Source organism: Apus apus, chromosome 1 (assembly GCF_020740795.1).
Source record: "Apus apus isolate bApuApu2 chromosome 1, bApuApu2.pri.cur, whole genome shotgun sequence".
Lineage (NCBI taxonomy): Eukaryota > Metazoa > Chordata > Aves > Apodiformes > Apodidae > Apus > Apus apus.
In genome coordinates, this window is record NC_067282.1 from 95,841,297 (window position 1) to 95,857,213 (window position 15,917).

Here is a 15,917-nt window from a genome sequence, read left to right on the forward strand (position 1 = left end):
ATTCAATAAGAAAACCAGAAAGAAGCGGTCAAAAGAAGAAAAACCTAATTTTTCAGCACAGGTACACAGTAGGTCAAATGGCCTAAGGGAAATATTTAATTTAAGAGTCATACAATTTCTACCAAGATTCCTAACCAAAAGTATTTTCATCAGGAGCACTACTCTTGATTTGGTTACTGCTAATGATTTTCCCCATGGACTTAGCTCATGAAAACATAAATTGCTTTATGAATCATAGAATCATAGAAGTTGGAGGAGAAAATGATGGGTTAGGTCATCTTGCCCTTCTCCCTGACAGTGCAGAATTATTTCTTTTTATAAAATTTTTGAAAATAAGCATTTATTGAGAGTGAGAATGAGAATGTTAAGTTCTAGAGAGATTTTTAAAATACATAATGAAAGCAGTGGAGGAAGAGCCGGATTCTGAAGTACTTGACTCTCCCTACAGGCCATGACAATGTGGGGAGTAGTATCATCTGGATAGGCACATCCAGAAGTTCAATGGCAAAAAAAGGACAATGGTGGAAGTCCTGTGCACAAGTAATCATCAGAGTTGTAAACGCAAATGTGGTAGTTATACAGGCAAATAAGGTGCTAGGGAAAGGCCTGGCCATCACAATAATCATGACCAAATGTACAATGGGACATACAAGAAACCTTTGTGCAGAGTGAAGATGGCACATGTGATAATACACGTCGTATTACTGTCACCTATGGTGACATCTCAGCACATCCCAATGACCCAAAAAGTCTGTGCTTTGCATAATTGCTTTTGGAGACCTTTGTTTGAGTATTTTTCTGTTTTTAAAAAATGGCTTCAAATCCTCCTTTGTGTTACTTTTTGAAGTTTTTTCTCCAGGAAGAAGCTGTCCTCTTTCATTAAAAACACCCCACTTTGAGAACCCATCTAACTCTGGCTCAGAAACTGCTCTTGATCACATACTCTCTGAAGTAAAAATAAAATGTTTCTGTTTTTCTTAAGTTAATGAATCTTAAAGGTTTTTGTTTATTTTGTGTTTTTGTTTGTTTTTTAAAAAAGGAATTTCTGTATCCTGTAAAATCCATTAAAAATTGTCCTGGTCTGAAGTCCTGACTTTAGTCTCAGATGGTCTCCATCCTCAGAAATGCCCCCTTCCCTTCCCACATTTTTCACAGAGAATGCAGGCACCCACTAGAACTCAGACTGTCTGCAAAACGTTATAAGCATAAAGTCAATTAATCAAAACTGTTGCTGAAGTTAATTTTGGACTTCAGAATGTTCTTTCTAGATCTCTGTAAGACAGCAGTATCTAATTTTCTTCCTGTGACTGTCTTCCAGAGCTATCTTTTGAATTGGGACATCTTAGAAAAGACATCTTAGTATTTCTGTAATTCCTTTAGCTCAAGTGAGAGAGTGAGTCATGGATCTGTAAGCATGAACGTTCCCAAATATCGATTGCTGAAACTAGAAACACTCTAATCTAGCAGTTTTTATTTTGATTCTAGCCTCAATACAAAAAGGCCAGTATAATCTTAAATTCCTTCAGTACACTGCACACATGTTTTGATAGGTCTTACTGCAAATCTTGTACGTGAGTTTGCGCAGGTAACAGCCCTGCAATCTGTTTTTGCACAGGCTGCACATGTAACTGATCTCACTGAACCCCTGCTCTACAGGATGCACCCACTGAACAAGAGCATAGAAAAATAAACGTATAGCTCAAAGTCACCAGAGCTGTCTCAGAATGGAGAATGGAGAATGCACTGAGTACCACCTCTCTTCTGCTTCACAGCCCGTGGTGTATCTCTTCAGGCCAACCCCTATTGCAGTCAAGCTGTGCATAAAGAGGAGATACCAGACTGATGGCAGCAACCTCGACGATTCAGAAACCCCTTGGTGAGAAATCAAACTGTGGGACTTTGCAGTTCACTTAAAAATGAAAGGAACGTAATCCCTTCTATGCTGTGTCATGAATGACTTGGTGATAAAAGGAGCTGGGCATTTCTACAGAGGAGAAAGTCTGACCTCCTCTCCTGACATGCACAAACCCACCTCCACTATGCAGCTGATTTGCCTACTACACAGTGAAAGTATTTACAAGGAAGATTTTACATACATTTGTATCGGGAAGCTATGTGCATTGCTTCAGCATGTATTATATCTCTAGTTCGCTTTTAAAATGTAGAATCTTATTAAATATTAACTGTTATACCAACTGCAGAATTGATTTAAAACAGTAGGTATGCTTGCAGAATGGTTTTGTTTCTTACCATTCTAGCAGATTAATATTAAAAAAACTAAAGCTTATTTGTTGTCTGCAAACTATGAACATGCCCAGGTAATTGCATATGCAAATCTGGAACTTGCATATACAAATATTGTTTTTATGTGCACAGCTGCTGAGGTCACCAGGGATATTTTTCAAGAATGATTCAATCGCCATTTAAGAAAACACACAACAAACTAAATAAGAAGGCTTACCCCAACAGCAGTATTTGCTTTAAAATCTGGCCTCAAATCTAAAAAAAATAGGTCAGATTTTTCCACTAAATGCATGCAGCACCATTATTCAATTCAGGTAAATGAAGGCTCAAGAGGAAAACACACAGGCAAGACATGAGTTTTCTAAGCTATTTTTGTTGAAGTTTCAAACCTTTCTTTTCTTCCCACTCCCAGTTAAGCAATTCTGGGTTGTGCATCTCATTCTCTAGTGGGTGTTTGAATCCTGCTGCTCTCTTCTCCTGGGACAATTCCACTTAAGCAACAGCCAGAACTTCTGCCAAGCGTGCGGGAGGAGTGCAAGAAACTAACCACAAACCTCAATTTACATCAGGGCATTTTGATGAAAATATGAAAATGCCCCATTCAGGCTAGTGACTGAGGTTAACGATTGCCTCTGGTAACAGGAGGCAGCACATGTGCTGCAGAAACAACTCTACCTGCAGATCTGCTCCACCCTCATTTCACCCCCCAAGACAAAACAGCCTGTCCTTGCTACTCAAACAAAACAACCACCCGTGTGAAAGATGTGGGTATTCCGCGGGAGACAGCAAACAGTTCATCTCCTCCTTCTACTTATTTCTCAAAAAAAGAGAGTGGAAAACAAGGAAGAAAGATTGGCTGTTTGTGAAAATAGGTACTTCTAAGCTATACAACAGCATGAGGTACAGTGAACTCCACAAGGTAGCAACCAGGTATCCTCTCTCAGGCATTTATTTATTTTGCAGGGTGGCTAAGCTTGAAAAATCAGATCAATGATGTATTGGTTTCCAATGCTCAAAAATCCTCTTAATATCTGAAAGGCAAGACTAGCAAGAACTGATGCGTAAGGTATACGCTGCCCATCTTTTACCAGCAACCCTTCTCTCAGCTTTTGGGTATGATCCAAGTCATCCTTGGGTAGATACATTAGAAATGCAATGCAAGTCATATTCTAGAGCAGCTGGACACCCGTGAAAAATAAGGCTTCGGGAAGGCATAATTAAAACCATTTGTAGGACAGCCTTGGCCCAAAAGCGTACCCACTGCTCCACATGCATTGGATAGTGCTGCATTTCAGGATGCTAGTGATGAGCCCTTGCACTAAACCATCATCTTGGCCTTCTGCAAATGCTGTTGTTAGCTCACTTACTTCTGGGTTCACGAGGTCCATCCACTGTTATCTTGATGGCCCTGTGGTATGTAGCTACTTGCGGTGGATTTGTGAAGACCGTGATAGTCAGCGTGAAGCTTTTCCCTGCAACAGGAAAATAAAAAGGTTACAGAGTACCTGTGTTGAGAAGAGGTGTAGTCCTCATCTCGGTTATCACTCAAACACACCAAACAGCACTAAAACACTTCAGCTGTCCATATCTGAAGATAGATACGGGCCTGCAGAAAGCAGGGTGTATAACCTCACCACTGCCTGGTGCTGGATGCATTCCCTCTGTGGCAGGAGCTCAAAGCTTTCAGGGGAAAAAAAAGTTAATTTATATTTAAATTATCTACACTTTGTAAAAAAAAAAAAGAGGTTACCCCTCACAGAGTTTATCTGATCTACATGATTGCTGGTACATTATCTGTACTTTCTAAAGGGTGTTAGTTCAGTGAGGCTCAGAAATTGTGGCTGACTCTTCCAAAACTGCCACAGGAATCTGATCAACAATGCTTGTTAAAATTAAAGAAAAATGGGTGCTCATATCCCTGAGGCAGATCATAAAATCCTATGCTTTGTGGTTGAGGCTAGCATTAGATCTATTCCATATTGTAAACCAGAACCCTTAAAAAATAATCTGCTACTGCAATGCCAAGAAACAAGGAAATGGAAAAAAATAAAAAAAACCCTACAGCTTGTCCACAGAGAATTAAATAGTTTTATTAAGATATAGCAGAGCTTTATGCTTAGTTTATTATTCAGTAAGAAAACTGTGAAGATATTGTCAAAATTATTATGTGTATGCCACAGTTCTGAGTTGGGAAATATACTCATTTTGATGGCTGCTGGGGAAGGTTTCGTATCCCCTTGTGACTGCAATGCCTTCAGATCCTGCTATCCCTGGATTTGCTTTTGGTCAATGCCAGCATCTACTTTAGGCTTTTTTTAAATAACAAAAGTAACATTCTGTATCTTTGATAAGACCTCACATATGCATTCATTATGGCTTTGGCCTGGGCAACAGTACAAACATTTCCAGTCAGCAGGCTTAGCATAGTTATCTCAGCATCACAGAGGACTCAGATACTGACAGGAATCCTTGTTATCATAACAGTAAGAGACATCAAGGGACATCACCCCAAGTTAGGTAACCAGGAACTGTTGCAAGAAAACTGAGGTTCTCCTCCTTTGGGCATGTGCTGTGCAAGCTTTCCCATACAGATCTGCCTGCTTCATTTTAACACTTGGCTCCAACCCTCCTCGGCACTGAGTTTCTTCCCTTCCAGGACTTCCCATTTTAATTGTTTGCTTCATTTATCTATATAAATTAATATAAATTAAAATAGAAATGTAAACATAAATTCTTGCCTCTAGCAGCAATATTCCCCCCCTCCCTATGCACATTCACTTGCAATTCAATACTTCTCTTAATGCAGTTCCTACTTTGCTGCTAATGGTCTGCATCAACAACACGGTGAGCACACACACACACACACACACATAGCTGTTACTGGAAACTCTCCTCATCACATCCCTGTGAATTAGAGAGGTATTCTCCCCACTCTACAGATGGGGAACTGTGGGGAGATAAAGTGTCTTGGCCAAGATCTCACAGGAAGCCTGTGGCTAGTGATGCTAACCACTTTGGCTGCTGCAACTAAATCCAACTATAATCCTGAATCACCGCCCTGACAAAACAGAAGCTGAAACACAAGCCTCTCAAATCTCAGGCCAGTGTTTTCCCACCTCCACATCCTCACTAGAAAGCAGTGTCTGAGATTAAAATAATTGCAACAGAAGCAAAAGCAATTTTAGACCCGTCTCAGAGCCTTTGGCCCTCAATTCTTGGGTTCTACATCTACCCAGACCAAAAATTGCTCTGTTCTTGACATTCTTTAAATGCCAAGTCACACGATAAAGCTTTGCAGCTTTGCTACTCTTTCTTCCAGCACAACAGATCTTTCTATGAGGCTTCAGTAATAAAGCTCAATACATTTCCTTAAAAAAAAAAAAAAAAATTACCACTGATAGTATTAGACTTAACAAATATCAGAGAGGCACCTGTAGATCTTCATTCCTGCCAAAACAAATGTCTCTGTATTGTTATATACAACACCCAGATCCCTAAGACTGAAATACACTTTGAAAAGATACATTATTCTCTTTATTAATCTGAAGTATTTCCATCTTGCTTCCTCTTTCTTTTTTTTCTCTTTTCTTTGACAACTGCTGATGCATTAGATAAGGTGGTCCTGCTGTTTGCTAGAATACACAGTCAATTTACTTATTTAAAAGGCTCTTGTGGATTTTTCAGGTAGAAAAGGAATGCAGAAAAAAAGTTATAACAATATTGAAATGTAGCAAAATGTGGCCACATTACCAGTCTACAAGACCAGAATAAAGAAGAGGGAGGTGAAGCTACTTTCAAGTTTTTCTGCCAAACTAACTAGATCTCAGAGCCTGTATAAGGTTGTGACACAAGTTGGCAAAAGCAGGAAGATACTTAGCTTACTTCTTGTTGACAGAAGACTGTTCATTAACCACATACTGGTTAACCACAGCACTATGTAACCATAAACCTACATGTCACTCATTGCTACTTACCAATAATTCTGGCTGTACTTTTTCTCTGGTTATTCTGTTTCATTTACATTTAGCTTTATTAAGTTTTTTTATTACTTTTATTCTTAGCTTCTGCATTATTCATCATTTATGTATCTTATTGACAAAGGCAGATTTACATTGGAGGTATTGCTAGTAAAATCTATGGTTTATGGATATACCTGTTTTGGGATGACAGCATGACCATAAACATCTCCTCCTTGCTTTTATATATTATGATACAGCCTAGGTAAAAGATACATTTTTATTTTTAACATACACTTGCATCACACAAGCTCATGTGCACGCATGCACTTATACAACATGCTGCAGACTATTCTGGTGGAAATAACACCAGATGAGTCAGTGGAGGCTTAATTCAGACTCCCTAGCATTGGAGCCTACATTAGATGCCATGATTTCTGATGTCTAAATAAGTGGGACCCTTAACTATCTGTAGAAGACCTACATTGAGCATTCAGTGTCTCTACTCAGCTCAGAAAGGGTGGGTGCTGAGTCAGATGGCCTAAGTGAAGAGCTGACCTCTCTAGTGACTGTAAAGAAGTACTAAGCACCCCAAGAAGGCATTCTGAAATACTGCTCTGGTTTGGATGCCTCAGGTAGTCACGATGACAATTTGATGACATCCCAGCAGTCACAGCAAGCCAGCATGTAGCCCTCCATTAACTAATATAAAAACCTGAGCTGTTAGCACTCCGGGTTAAACATTCCCATCGATCTACAGAAAACCATACACAAATTAGCTTGGGTCTCTGATGGGTGCCTCAGGATATTGAAGCCAATCACTACTGCATCACCATGGGAGTCTTTGGCAATGGTGGAAAGGCTGAAGGTTGATGTCAGTGTCAAGCTGTTTCTCACTGCAGTTCAAGAGTCATTTCAGAGGCTGTTGGTCTCTCTGTAACTGTGCCCGGCAGCTCCTTGTATTAGACACATAACACCTAATGAGCACAAGGATTACATTTTCCAGCTGTGGGACAGGGCTCTGCCTTTGGGAACCTTTCCCACAGACATCGAGCCTACCCTCATATGCATAAGGGCAGAACACAACACTCACTGCTTCCATCAAGTCTTCCCTCACAAATAGGGTAGGAAAAATTGCTTGGTAATGTTTATTTTTGCAAGAGCATTAAGGTCAGAATCCTTTTAGAAAAAAAATAATGGAAACAGCAGCATTTCTGGCCAAAATGCAGTACTGACTTTTGAATTGAAACTTAGAGACTCTGTTGATGGGTTTGCAAGAAACTCTACTATCAACAGTGCCCTCAAGAGTCACTGCTGATTTGACAGTTGAAGTCAGACAGATTAAATGAGTCGTCCCCAGCTCATGACTTTATGGGATTGCTTGTGAGATCCCCTGATGCTGTGCAAAGCTGCAAGAACTTGAGGAGAAGCACAAAGCAGGATACTGTCTACCAGTGCCTGCTCAGCAATACTGTTCCCAGAACAGCAAAAAGTGAAAATCAGCCTCCAAGGACCTCAAGCATCTGAAGATGATGTGCCCATGCTCTACACTGAAATACAGGAACTACAAGCATTCAGTCTGCATCCTATTTGAGCGAGTCTGGAAGCAAAAGAAGCAGTGAGCTCATATCTAGCATGACAGATTATTTAAGTGGTCCTCCAGAACAGCACTAAAGGGCTCTAGAGGGAGCAATAGGCTTGTAAGCTACAGCCCCTGGGAATGTTTGAGAGGAACCAAGGGGGAAAAAATAAATCCCAAGTGACAACATGGTCACATGAAGCTCCTGTGTGCTGCTTTAGTCATCCTTGAGCAGTGTTGTGACCAGATGGGTCTGAGGGTGGGAAGGCATGCTTAAAATATAAGTGGCTGCATGGGCAGATGCAAAGGGGAATGAAACCAGACTGATTTTAGGGATGAGAGGCCACATCTTGAACCTATCACTTCCTTTTAATCCAGCTCCCTCTTAGGCAAAAAGAGCCATTGATTCCATTGATGAAGGTTCATCCAAATGAGGTCAGAAAAAATATGGAGTTAAAGCTTCAGAAGTTTGCCTGTGACAGATGAGGTAAAGGAAAGGGAGGCCAACAGATTATGTGGTTACAGTTGCTATCTTTTGCTTTTGGGTTTTATTCTGATGATCACAGATGTGCTATTAGAGATGTTTTGGTTTTTTTTTACTGTTACAGTAAATTATTAGATAAAAAGAAGAAAAAAGGAAAAGGAGCCAAGAATGCTTGTGCTGACAAGGACAAAAGGTGTAGATGGGAAAATATTAAATGCAATACACAAATGCAATAAAAATTACACTACAGGTATTTCTGTTAGTGAGAGACTTCCAGGTTCTAGAAAGAAAGATTATGGCACTTTTTTTTTTTTCTTTTTCAAATCCAGCTTCTACTTTTTAGTGCTTATGTACTTACTTTTATCAAACCATGTTAAATGATCAATTTTATACATCTTTACAATTTGTCACAACATATTCCTGGGTATCTGCCAAAACAAAGATTTCTGCTGCATTTTAATAATATATCTGACTGTATCTCTAGGCAGGATGTAATACACACACACAGGCATATTCATTTTCAAATGTCTATGGTCAAATTTTGCCATCTTATCACTTAAGCCACGAACAGGACAAGAAGGGCCAACATAATTTGACCCTTCATTAGTTAACTGCCCCTCAACATATGAGTGAAATATTTTTTTATGTCTTCAAGTCACAAGTCCAATTGCAAAAGTCCTGCACAATTCCAAATTCTGTGCTCAGATCATGACTCTTCTCCTCCCCCCAGTGACAGTTTCACACAGCCAGAATACAACTCTGCAGGTTACGCTTGGCACAGTGGCTATTTCATCAGAAAAGAGCTGCAGCTGACATAAGCAGCACTAAAAAAACCAAAACCAAAACAAACAAACAAGCAAAAACACACACAAAAAACCCCCCAACATAATTTGTTTACCAACAGCACCACAGATACCACTGAATTTAAATATAAGGGGGAAAAAAATGTTATTCACCTTATCGGCTACCATGCTGTAAATGGTTTACAAATTCTGCCTGCCACAGACCAGCAGTCTAAACAGATAAATGTGAATGTGGGAAGATGTCAGCAAATTGGGATGACTGCCCAAAGAAATGCAAGAACTGCCCATGTAAATCAGTTGCACGGGCAATGGATCTGTTTGTGTATTTATATGGACATTTTGCGGGTATAAGCATGTGTCAAGCTGAAAATTTGTGAAATACACCCACTTGCCTCCTGCCAAACCAGCCTGGATCAGCATAAAGGTCTACTTTTGTACATTTCTGTTGAGTGTCTCACTCCAGGAAGTTCTTATATCTGTGTTTACATAGCATCTACTTACCCAGAATGAAATCTCCATTGCATTAAATGAATAGGTGTTTTGTTCTGGATTTAGATGGGGCAAAGTTGTCATGCAAATGGCCAAAAGTGGCTCTGCTGCAAACTTGGACCCAGCTATGAACTACTGAAATTGCTTTGCAGTAAGTTGTGGGAAAGCAATGCGCTGTGGCCTCGAGCCACTGACCCTGGCTTCTCCCCTTCCCTTTCCTTCCCAGCTCCACTACCAAGTGCTGAACGAAGATGTGTGCTTTACTGTCTTTTCTCCCTGCCCATTCTCCAGCTTTTCTCCAGCTAACAAGTCAAATGCCGTGGAGGAGAGCAGCAGAGCTGCCTGCCTCTCCTGCCACGGCTCTGGGGATTCCCAGAGTTAGGAGGCTAGAAGTCTGGAGTGGAATTGTTTCAAGGCATTATTTTGGTGAAGTGTATGTACATTTAACCTGAGGCAACACAGGAGCTATATTAAGCAACCAAAATTGCACAGCTGAAATTAATAGAGATGCCATCAACCTAAGCAGGCACTAAAATTGATTTTTACCTTAAGCCCATTACCTGGGTGATAAGGATAGTCCCAGATATTCTGGAAAATGTGCCTCACAATCTCCTCATTTTGTAAGTCAAAAGCTTAACCCTAAGTCTGCAAGCAGTGGACATTAAATATTTAAGCAAACAGATGCAGAGGCTGGTTCTATACTTGGTGTAACTTACAACTGTTAATGTAAAGCCAACTGGGGCCCTCAGCAGCTCCTCCAGCAGACACATATTGGTGATGCACAGCAGTGTTCTGTGTATGCCCCTTGTCATCAGGCATACCAGGCATGCCACAAGACATGAACCCTACACTATGTTTCCTTTTGCACTGGAGAATGGCCATGCAAGTAGCAGGTCCTAAAGTCACTTTCCTCCCTCTTCGCCATGCTACAGTGGTACCAACACTCAAATCTCTTTACTCACGACCAAAAGGAGAAAATCTCCCTGCTGAAATAAATAAAAAATGCCAGCACCCAGCATCCCAGAAACATGTCACTGTCAATTAAAAAAACACGTATCTGCTTGAATGCTGCTTTTTATCCATTATTGTAGCAACTAACAGCTTTAGTGTTTGATCTGAAGCCCACAGAAGAGTTATTCTCTCTTGCATAAACAAGAATCCCTCACATTCTCAAGCGTTGCAAGGGTGGAACTCAGCTAGCTAAAACAGTCACAATTTTGCTCTCTTTTTTTGGCCAGATGTTTACATTTTATTTTGACAAGAGTTTGTGTGCAGCCAGTTTCACTTCTGTGCTGATGAGCGCTTTCACTTCCCAGTCCCATCTGCTGTCATGATGACACCGTCCGCTGCCTCCTCCAGCCTTGCAGGGGCCTCTGTGCTAATCCCTTCCCTGACAGCCTGACAATGTGTGTAAAAGTGCAGCCATCACCACCACTGCTGCTCTACTGCTTGCCTGTGAGGCACCTGATGCCTCTTCTGTCCTGAAGAAACTTAGATTTGAAAGGCATTCACTTCAAATGTTCACGTCTACAGTGTCAGATGCAAGGCATCAGTCTCTACTAGGTTCTTTCATGCTCCTTCCCTCAAGGTTACTACTTCTGCTACCTTCACGTTATTTGTCCTGTGAATGTGCTTCAGCAGAGATGCCACAAAAGCACCATTTATTCTGTTTAAAGCCAAAAAAAAACCCCAACACCTGTGGCAGTTGAGTAGAAGGAGGTACCACGTGTGGGTACTAAATGGTCATGGCCATTTATCAGGAAGCAAGTTGCAACAGAAAACAGGTAGGAGAATAACTCTAGATTATGTGAAAGGACATAAATAAACTGAGGAGAAAAGAAATAGGGTCAAGAGATTTGTGATGGAGGTAGCAAGAAGGAGGTCTCTGAAAACAGGGTTTCCTACAATAGTCAATGTAGGGTAACACCCAGTAGTTAAGGCAGACATTAGTCACTTTTGTATGCCAACATCAACAATCCACAAATACATAAAACCACCAGAAATCCTCCTATATCATGATGTTGTCTAATTTCAAGCTGTGGTAGGAATTTGACTGGATGGAACATTATTTGTACTTTAGCATCCTTAGGTCTAAGTCCTATGTAAATACTAGGTTTTAGGCTTTCTGATGGAGGTAGCATATGTATTTGTGTGTCTGAGTGTGTGCACCAGAGTTACAACAATGTTTGACAATATATAAAAAAAAAGTATTTTGCATTCTGCTTTGAAAGACAACCCAAGTGACCTGTTTTAACTGAATTTTTAGGGTGGGATTCTTTCTTCCACAGAAAACCTGCAGATCAAGTTTGCAGAATGGATTAAAACATTAAAAGACTGGGATGGGGGGAAGACCTTTTAATGGAAAGTCAAGCAGCTTCTAACAATAAATGGAGTTGCTGCAGTACCCACTATAAAATTCTTAGGAACTTGGGTGGAGACAATAATTGCAGCACAGGAAGAATGAGGTGCTATGGGGTGTCCAGCCTCTGCAGCAGAGTGGCAACACAAGATTACAGGTTGAGTCTTAAAATGCAGTGCTTATTGTTAAAATATTTTTAAGACTTTAAATGCATATACATGATTTGTACAAACACACGTCACTAAGATTTGAACATAGATTGTGAGAGAACAGAATTATTTTTTCCCCAAAGATGACTCCAATGTAAAACTCTGATGCTCCTATGAGTGGGCTACCCCAAAACCTGAACCTTGGCTTTCCAGCTGTGACCTGCTACATATCAAGAAATCATTTTTTTTTCCTCTCGTTGCAATATCATTTTAGTTTTAAATGAAATGCTTCTCTATACCAGAGCTTGGCCTGTTTGTGACTAAGTGTTCAGAAATTACTTAGCTTCCACAAAGTGCATCCAGCTATACGGTGAAATGAAGAAACGATTGTTCAGCAGAGTGCTGTGTCACTGCTGAATGGCTCAGGGAAATGGAGAAATAGCAACAGGAACACCAGATGGAAAGGACAGTTCAAAACTACTTAAATGCAAAGCTGCCACCTTCACACAGAAAATGCCTTGGGATCCTGAAGCCTAATAATAGTCCTTAACCCAGCCATAATTTCAAACCATTAATAAGTTTTCTGAGGTAGAAATTATCACCCACAGTTTATAGGTGATGAGAGAGCCATGAAAAGGTTAAGGCCCAGCTTCACAAGAGGATTTAGCTGCCTGAAGTGGGATTCAGGCTTGGTTTAAATGCATAAGTCTAAAATTACACCCTTCACCCTTCCCACCAACCCCCCCACCCCCCTGTATCCAGGTGGTGCCTAGCAGCAGCTGTGGTGGGTATCTGAGGGGGTTTGCGCTGCCAAAGAACTCCATGCCCTTGAGGCCCCAAGCTCAGCCTCCAAGAAGGAGCATCTCAGCACGGTCAATTGGCCCCAACCTGCAGCCTGAGCCCTCTTCTGCTCCTTCTCCTTGAGGAGGTTTGGTTCAGGAGCTGCTGCTCAGGGTTCACCCACTGACAGCTTCTCATTGGGGTCCCTGCTCCTGCTTTAAGCATTAGGGCATTTCCCCAGGGACGGTCCCTGCTTCATAGGATGCACCTCCCTGAAGGGCACCAGAGCCAGACAGCTGTGGTGGGGTGGCAGAGTCCTCTACACTGGTAGCCCCAATAGCTGGAGGTCCTCTGGAAGAAGAGGTCCTTCAGGTGGAGGGGTGGTGCATGCCTGGCTTCTGGGGCTGGTGGCTGCAGCATTCAGAGTGAGGGGAGCACCTTGTTCCACTCTCTTCTTCAGGGACAGCTTTTGTATTTTAATCCATTATTTCTTCACACCTTAAAGCCCTGTTCTCATCCTTTGCCTAGTCATCAGACCAGGAAAACCTCAGTGTTGCAGTTTTTGGCAGATCCTTTTTTGAGGCACCTTCATTTACTTCATGGTGCACTGTCCTGAGAACCCAGATAAAGCCACTTGAGATGTGGATTTTGTCTCTGTCCCTCTTCCTTCTTCCAGCACTCACTTTCATTTGGGACCAGCCCAAGTCTGGCTGCCTGTCCAGCCAGATACTGGCATACCTCACTGCTCTGGCATGGTGCAAGAGCTGGAAACAAAAATGCTTCTTGCCCTATGGTGTGATGAAGATGACCTCTCAGCATGATGCAGGCAAAGGCACCAGCTACAGGGAACAAGGAAGGTATGGGTTCACTGGAAGAGCAACATGCTGCTCTGAGTATGAAAGGCAAGGAGCACTTTTATGATCATCAGGGCCATTTTAGCAAGCCAGGGACTTCCTCCTGCAGTGGCCTGAAGCAGGTGAACGCCAAAAGACAACCTGACAAGCCACTTCTTCAGCAGCCAGTTGAGCATGGGAACATGCACTGGGACTGTTTACTCTGAGATCATTTTCTTAGAGGAACGACTCCTCTGTGCTGTCATTACACTAATGCAATGCACATTGATTTCAGAGCTCAGAAGAGGTCTGGGGTCACTTGATGGATATCCATGCAGTCAGTGATGGGGGAGATAACACTGCAATTACAAACTTGGAACCTGCCAAGTTCCACTGAAGACAACTTTCAAACATGGAGCAACCTCTCAGCTATAGATGTGGCTTTGTTAGAATTGTGGTGCATGAAGTCTAGCCTGTGGAAACTTTGTGGCCTTGCCAAAGTGTTTCCTTCAGTTCCTCCCTAAACTTCAGGGAACTGATGTGCATACACGCTGCTCCAAGGACCGCCCTGCTGAAGAGCTCTTATGGCATCAAGCCTTCATAGCAGCTGCTTCCCTCCTCCTGGCCTCAGTCTCCAGAACATTCTCCCTCTCCCCCATGCACTGGCTGCTCCCTCCCCATACCACATGGCAGGTAGCTCCCCATTCTTGGAGGAAACAGTAGTAAAGGATGGAAGGAATTTAGGATAGTTCCTAGCAGCACACTTTGAGGTCAAAACCTGCTCCTGTGGCAAAGGCTCACATAGGAATCCCATCCTCTGCTGAGAGGCAGCAGCTCTCAAAGGGGATGGGCAGGAAAAGCATCAATAGAGGAAGGAGAACAAGAGACAGAGATTGATGCAGGACAGAGATGTAGGGAATAAAGTTAATTTGGAGAGTCTGTGAAAACTGCATTGAAATAAAATGGTGGGAAAAAGGGGAGAAGGTTTGGAGCAAAAGACAGAGCAACACAGCATTGAGGTAACAGAAAAGAAGTCTGTTTTTTTACTGCTGATAAAGGGTTTTTAGAAGGGAACAGAGACTGATTCAGACTGATGAGGGTTTATGCACATGACTATGCTGGGAAAGACTCTCCTGACAACAATTGTAAGCCACTGATTTGCAACATCCTCACTTCTGCTAATCCTGAGGGAGCTGAGAAGAACTGCATGCCGTAGGATAGTCAGGTGAAGTTCACCAGCCAGTACTGAAGCCAGGGTCTTAATTTGTCTCTCAGAGTTACGTTATTTTGATGACAAAATAGCAGCTGTTATCTGAGTTGTAATACAGGTACATACATACATAGGTTCATAGGCACAAACAAAAATAAGTATTTTTTCCCAGAACTAAAGCTGCCTCTGAAGAAGGGCACACTAAATAAAACAACAAAAAAAAAAAAACAAAGAAAGAAAAAAAGAAAAGCTGAAGGGCAAACAGATCTCTTGAAACTATGTAACCTTTTCATCTAGAAGGTACTTTGTTTTTCTGGTAAGCCCAACTGCTCTTATCATGGCAAAAAAAAAAAAAAAAAAGAATAAGAAAATGCTGAGAGGATAGCATCTGCCTCATCCTCATCATTAGCCCTAGTTTCAAAAATGTACAAGCAGAGCTCTGCAGAACCAAAAAATAGATTTATTGTTATTGGACTGAGGGCAGTGGTTCAGCACTTGGCATGGCCACTGTTTACAGCAGTAATGCTCCCGGACACAGGAAGTTCTCCAAATCACTCTGCCATTATTTTTCTCCTGTTGACGCTTTCTGATCTAGAGTTTTTTCGCCCAGACGAAATTTTAAGTAACCCAGCAGAGAGTGTTTGGGAGCTGGCAAAGCCAGCCTCAGTCATGCTCAGCCTCACGGACCACATGATGTTTTTCGAGTCAAACCCCCGCGCGGAGCTGCATCATACATATCCCTCCTTACACAATCAGCAATTCATGCAGACCCGGCTGCACGTAGCCAGCGTGTGCTGAAGACAACCCAGGCGGCAGTGGCGTCGTGAGAAAGTCTTCTCCCATCCCCTCCCCTCCTCCTGCCACTTCACCCCTGCCAAAGGCCAGCACCGAGGCATCCAGTGTCTGGAAAGGGCTGGGTTTGCTGATCAATCTAATGTCAATTCAGGCTATTTGGCTTGAAATAGGCATCGGCTCCTCTGTCCCAGGATGGGGAGTCTGCACATGGAATTCTCTCGCTGCTACTCAGCTAG

At 42.0% G+C, this 15,917-nt stretch overlaps 1 protein-coding gene across 1 annotated transcript in view; it reads right to left on the bottom strand.

The window, feature by feature from the left end:
• The window catches only part of RUNX1 (RUNX family transcription factor 1), an 81,714-nt gene that overhangs the window by 53,681 nt on the left and 12,116 nt on the right, over positions 1–15,917 (bottom strand). Inside the window, exon 3 of the mRNA XM_051644070.1 lies at positions 3,612–3,716. Within this exon, the coding sequence (XP_051500030.1) occupies positions 3,612–3,716 (105 nt within the window). The remainder of the gene's footprint in view (positions 1–3,611; positions 3,717–15,917) is intronic.